Below are 4,992 nucleotides of genomic sequence, written 5' to 3'. Positions count from 1 at the left end.
CGCAATAAAGATTATTATTAAGAATGGCATGGTTGGTCTTCTTTTCCGTTCTTAAAGAACCCGTGCATCATGAAACCTGGTAATTTCAGAACTTTGACAATAGTCAGGGTGAGATACACCATTCCACTCGTTGCATACAGGCCTTTTTCAATGTTTCCATTTCACACCCAACTTTCGCCCAATGATCAATGCCGAAATTCCTGGGGTTCAAAAAAGTGTCTTTCGATCCGGTCGATCAACATTTGGACCTTGTCTTCAGTTGTTGACAGCTTCAGGTTCCTTAGATGGTTTCATCACCCCTTGATCTTCTTCCATGAGGACCCTCTGAAACCTTGGCATACATTGGGATGTGATCTGGGGCGAATCTTTTACTTGGCATCTTCAATCCCTGAAATGTCCAGGTCAATGGCGTTCACAACCAGCTTGCCCTCCTTGCCTCAGGTTTGACCTAACTTTTTCAAGGCTTTGTCCGCAATGACGGTGGTGTCTTAGCCTTTGCCAATAACGGCATTGAAACCTTCCCATTGGTCCACGGCAGGACCAGGAATCATGCCCAAGGTGACGCTCATGCCAGTGCAAGAACTGTTGGTGGAAGCTGTTCCACCCAATTTGTTATCCTTGGCATCTCTTCCACTCCACAGATATTGTGGATTAGAACGAGATGATGTCTTAGACAATCATCCACTCCACACCTCTGCTTTAGACAGCGAATGACTTTGACTCCGACAATTAATACAACGAGCCCTGAGAGGGTTGTAGATGGCCTTGAACTGAGTAGGCAACTTTGAGAGGATAGTCATCTTTGGCTCTCACCTTTGGTAGTATGAAATTGGGAAAGAAGTGGTTGAGAGAGATGGAATCTGAGAGAAGAAGATGTAAGGTGGGTTATATAGAACAATCGCTTCGAACATTAATCTTTCAAAATACTGAAAAGCTTACAACCCCTACCCCCAGTATGGAATATCAATGAATTGCATCTATAATGCTCTTGATTCAGGGCAGTTGACATTAATAACCCAACCTGCAATCTCGATTGCAGGAACAGATGGGAGCAAAGGTACCTGGCTGAGCGCATCAGCCATGAGATGGCATTTGCCTGCATTCCAATCCAACGTGAATGAGTGGATTTCAAGTCTCTTGCGATTCAATTGCAGGTGAACATTTACCAGCAATGCGAGGGGCTTATCAAGCGACCCAAGTACTGGCTTGTGGTCAGTGATGACAATGAAGTCTGGGATTCCGCACAGATAACGATCGCACTTTTGACTGCCCAGAGAAAGGCCTCCAACTAGATCGTTGTTTATTTTTTGGGGCCGGCGAAAGGGAGCAGGACCCATACTGTAAAATGGCGGATGGCACCGGAAATCTTGCGCTGAATGAGGGAGAATCCAAACCCAAAGCCCTGCGAAGCATTAGTCATCAGTTCCGTTTCGAGCCAAATGTTGAGTGACCTGACCAATGCCGGAGAGGTCAAAATCACACGTGCTTGCCCAGATTTTACATCATGTTCCTCGGTCCACTTTTTCTTCAATAGCTATCTCAACTTCTCCGTTGCATGGGAGAGATCAGGCAAGAAGGTAGTGAGCGTTCTAAGAAGTCCAAAGAATGATCTAAGCTCCGTGATTGTGATTGAAGTCGGACTTCAACACCAATTTTCATGCTCGACCTCACGTTGCCACAATTACCGAAAAAGTATCATAAGCAAATGCTCACCACTTTTGGAGGAAATGAGTGGCCCGGCAATTGACCTGACATGAACCTCATCGAGAACTTATGGGCAGTCTTTAAGTCAAGGGTCAGTAAGATTGGTACCTTGAAAAGCAGCTTCAAGCAGCACGGCCCGGGATTGAGCCGAAAACCTCCCAGTCCATAGCTGGATCAATGCCAGAGCAAATGAAAAAGGTTGTAGAGTTGAAAGGTGCTTACACTGGATATTAAATGAAGTTCATCACTTGGTTCGTTCGTTAGTTTTACCACTTAAATATAGGGCGGGAACTTGACAGTCCCAGTGTAAGGTATTTTACATAAAGCAGGAACGCATGCATTTGCAATTGGTGCAGAATGTGTCAATTGTAAGATGATTAACCGTGTTCATATTTGTTTCTGATACCACTTACCGACACAGTAAATCTATCTTTGCATATCCCTCCAAAGGTAGGGGGATTCGAGGTGGTATCAAGTTCTAAAGTGTTTCCGGTTCCTTGAATGACAAAGGACTCAAAATCCAATCGTAGTTGGCAAACATCTGCAAGAAATGCATCCACACACACTCAAAATGCAATGTTACATACATAAACCAATTCATAGGCAAAGTCATTGAAGATTTACAATAGATTTTTTCTTTGCATTTGCATTCATAAATGTCTTACTTGCACAGCATTTTGCGATCTGGTACGAAACTTGAGAGCTCGAGCCATAGGGATTGGGAGAACCCGGGTTTTCCAAATAGGTACAGTTTCGCGTCACAGTTGTTCCCGATTCCTTTACGACAAAGAGGCAGCACACTCCAAATCTGAAAATACAGGCAAGCTCTGAGACAACATCCTGCCCCAGTTTTCGACAAAATTGCTTACCCTGATGCGCATTTCCCTGCTGTTGCACCACCTGCTTTCCTGCACTCGTCAAAAGTGTAACAAGTTCCATGTCGATTGCCCTGAGATATCGATCCACTACAAAGAGGTAATTGAATTGAAACATGATTTCTTATGTGAAAGGGTATTTTATATCCTTTATCTTCTGGATTGATATAAATGAAATGATTACGTGTTTGATGTATGTCTGCCCTTGTACGACTTGGGATGGTCAAAATTTGAATGAATGGTGCCTGGGGGCTCAAGACTACACAGTGCAAAACCCAATTTATAAAGTAAAGTACAAACTTCGGCAATTTGTCCGTTGCTTGTTAGAATCTAACCCGAACACATAAAATATTTTGCAGTCAAATGTTTGTTTTATGCCTATTATTAAAGATAAAAATAAGTCAAATCATGTACAAGTTTTCAATCCTAGGCGATTCGGCAAGTTGCGTCAGAAATTGCCAATTTTTTGGAATTCGCTTGGCCATTTTTTGGTCGAATTTTTCCGATTTGTACATTTGTTGTATCACTTTTTTGTGCCATCTTCAAATTGAAAAGCTCACGAAATGTATCTTCCATTGGCATGCATATCTAGGGCTTGATAAAATAAAGAATTGTCACAAAAAAAATGTTTTCAAGAATTGTTTTTTTTTTCATGCAATTGAATTTGAACAGAGCTAAAAAAATAGGAGTTACAGTTGGATCAAATTGACCAATAACTTTCGGAATCGGACATTCGATTTGAATCAAAATTTCCGATTCGTGTTTTGCGGACTTCCATTTTAACTACTGGGTTTAGAATCCCCAGCCAGCCTAAAGAAATGTGAGAAGGGATTCAAAGCTTATTTAGCTTTAAATTGATAAAACTTCTGATCCACAAACCTACGATCCACCGAATTAGAGATAACGGGTTTGGCTAGACGTTTAATCTACGTAGATTTGATCAGAAAAATTGGTGTAAAACTTACAACGGGATCGACACTTACACCTTGATACACACAATAAGTTCGTTCCGGTCGGCATGTGCAATGTTGGTTAACTGGCAAATGTAGTGCTTTATCCAATCTGAATTTGAAAACTTGGCAGTGGTCTTCAACTACTGCCATCCAAGCAACATGCAAAAATTTCAACCCGCCCCACGTCAAGAGGGCATTGGCTAACTTTTGATTGCTTGATGCCGTTTTTATCATGTAAGTGGAAAGGGGAATTGACTGGGAGTTTCCCAAAATAAAAAAAAATCGATGGTGCATGGCTACTTGTAAAATTGAGCTAGCATTTTTTCAATGCCCTGATTTCATTTTCAGTTTTAACTGAGCACCTACAGAAAAAGCTTGAAAAGACATAACAAAATTAAAAGCAAAAAAAACTCTAAAAACTTGTTGGGGAATATAACAAGAAGAATAACCAAGGACGTTGAGACGACAGCGTTTCCATCTCTTAAGAATAGGTACTATTGTAGATTTATTGCGCTTGTAAATTTTATCAAAAAACAAACCAGATCAAATTTCTGTGTCACGGTGTATACCTATAGCCCCTTTGAATGTTTCAGGGCAGCAAATTGAACAATATAGGAGCCCGAGAAAGAAAAAGGTGGGCGCCATTGTCCTAATTGGCAAGAATTTTCGCGGGCTAAAAGGGGCTCTCAAAACGCGCGTTAAGTCCGCACGGTCACTACAGCGGACCTGGATGGGGACAAAGCTCATCACGAATTTGGGCAAAACACGATGAAAATTGGACCTTAATGTGACTAAATAATGGTTTAATAGAGGATATGATCTTGTAGCTCTTTCTGACCCAAACAAAAACAATCGGGGACCAATCCCAGCAGTACCGGATTGCAATCTGCCTGCGCAGTGCTGATTGGTTACATCAGATGAAGATATCATAGGTTATAGTATGAGCTCACTAAAGGAGCTTCCCATTTTCATGGAATGGGCTTTTGAAGCTTTTAGTTTTAAAAATATTTTTTCGCAGGCAAGTTTTTTATGTAGGCTAAAATACCATAAAGCTATAAAATTCCTTTATGATTTTCTGATCTAGATAAATGGTAAGATATGTTTTGGTATTTCTGTGACAACTTGATGGGGCTTTTTAAGCATCCTGTCGACTTCAGTGTCCGAAATATTTTGTGCATCCGCACGTTTAAAAAGCTTTACACTCCTTCAGTTAAATATGCTTATCGAAGTTTCCATTACATCGGAGGACAATCCATCAATGCTTACTTGACAAACCGGGCGTAAAGTGTCTAATGATCGTAATAACTGTTTGTGTCGACTTTTGTCATCTCAGCATGGAAGGAATTTGTTTGCATGAAATGCTCACACTAATGCTTACAATGGACAATGGAAATCACAATGGGAGGACGACTAGAATAGACCACGGACTTCTAGAAATATGGCCTGCGAACGAGCTTCCC

At 41.2% G+C, this 4,992-nt stretch overlaps 1 protein-coding gene across 1 annotated transcript in view; it reads right to left on the bottom strand.

Annotated features, from left to right (window-relative positions):
* Window positions 1-4,992, bottom strand: part of LOC131892089 (uncharacterized) — a 38,222-nt gene that overhangs the window by 13,447 nt on the left and 19,783 nt on the right. Inside the window, exons 3-5 of the mRNA XM_059241829.1 lie at window positions 2,574-2,669; window positions 2,370-2,512; window positions 2,118-2,245 (exon numbers count right to left, since the gene is read on the bottom strand). Of these exons, the coding sequence (XP_059097812.1) occupies window positions 2,118-2,245; window positions 2,370-2,512; window positions 2,574-2,669 (367 nt within the window). The remainder of the gene's footprint in view (window positions 1-2,117; window positions 2,246-2,369; window positions 2,513-2,573; window positions 2,670-4,992) is intronic.

The sequence above is a fragment of the Tigriopus californicus genome, chromosome 12 (genome assembly GCF_007210705.1).
Source record: "Tigriopus californicus strain San Diego chromosome 12, Tcal_SD_v2.1, whole genome shotgun sequence".
In the NCBI taxonomy this organism is placed as follows: domain Eukaryota; kingdom Metazoa; phylum Arthropoda; class Copepoda; order Harpacticoida; family Harpacticidae; genus Tigriopus; species Tigriopus californicus.
The sequence above is the reverse complement of the archived record's forward strand: the minus strand, read 5'-3'. Positions and strand labels throughout refer to the sequence as shown.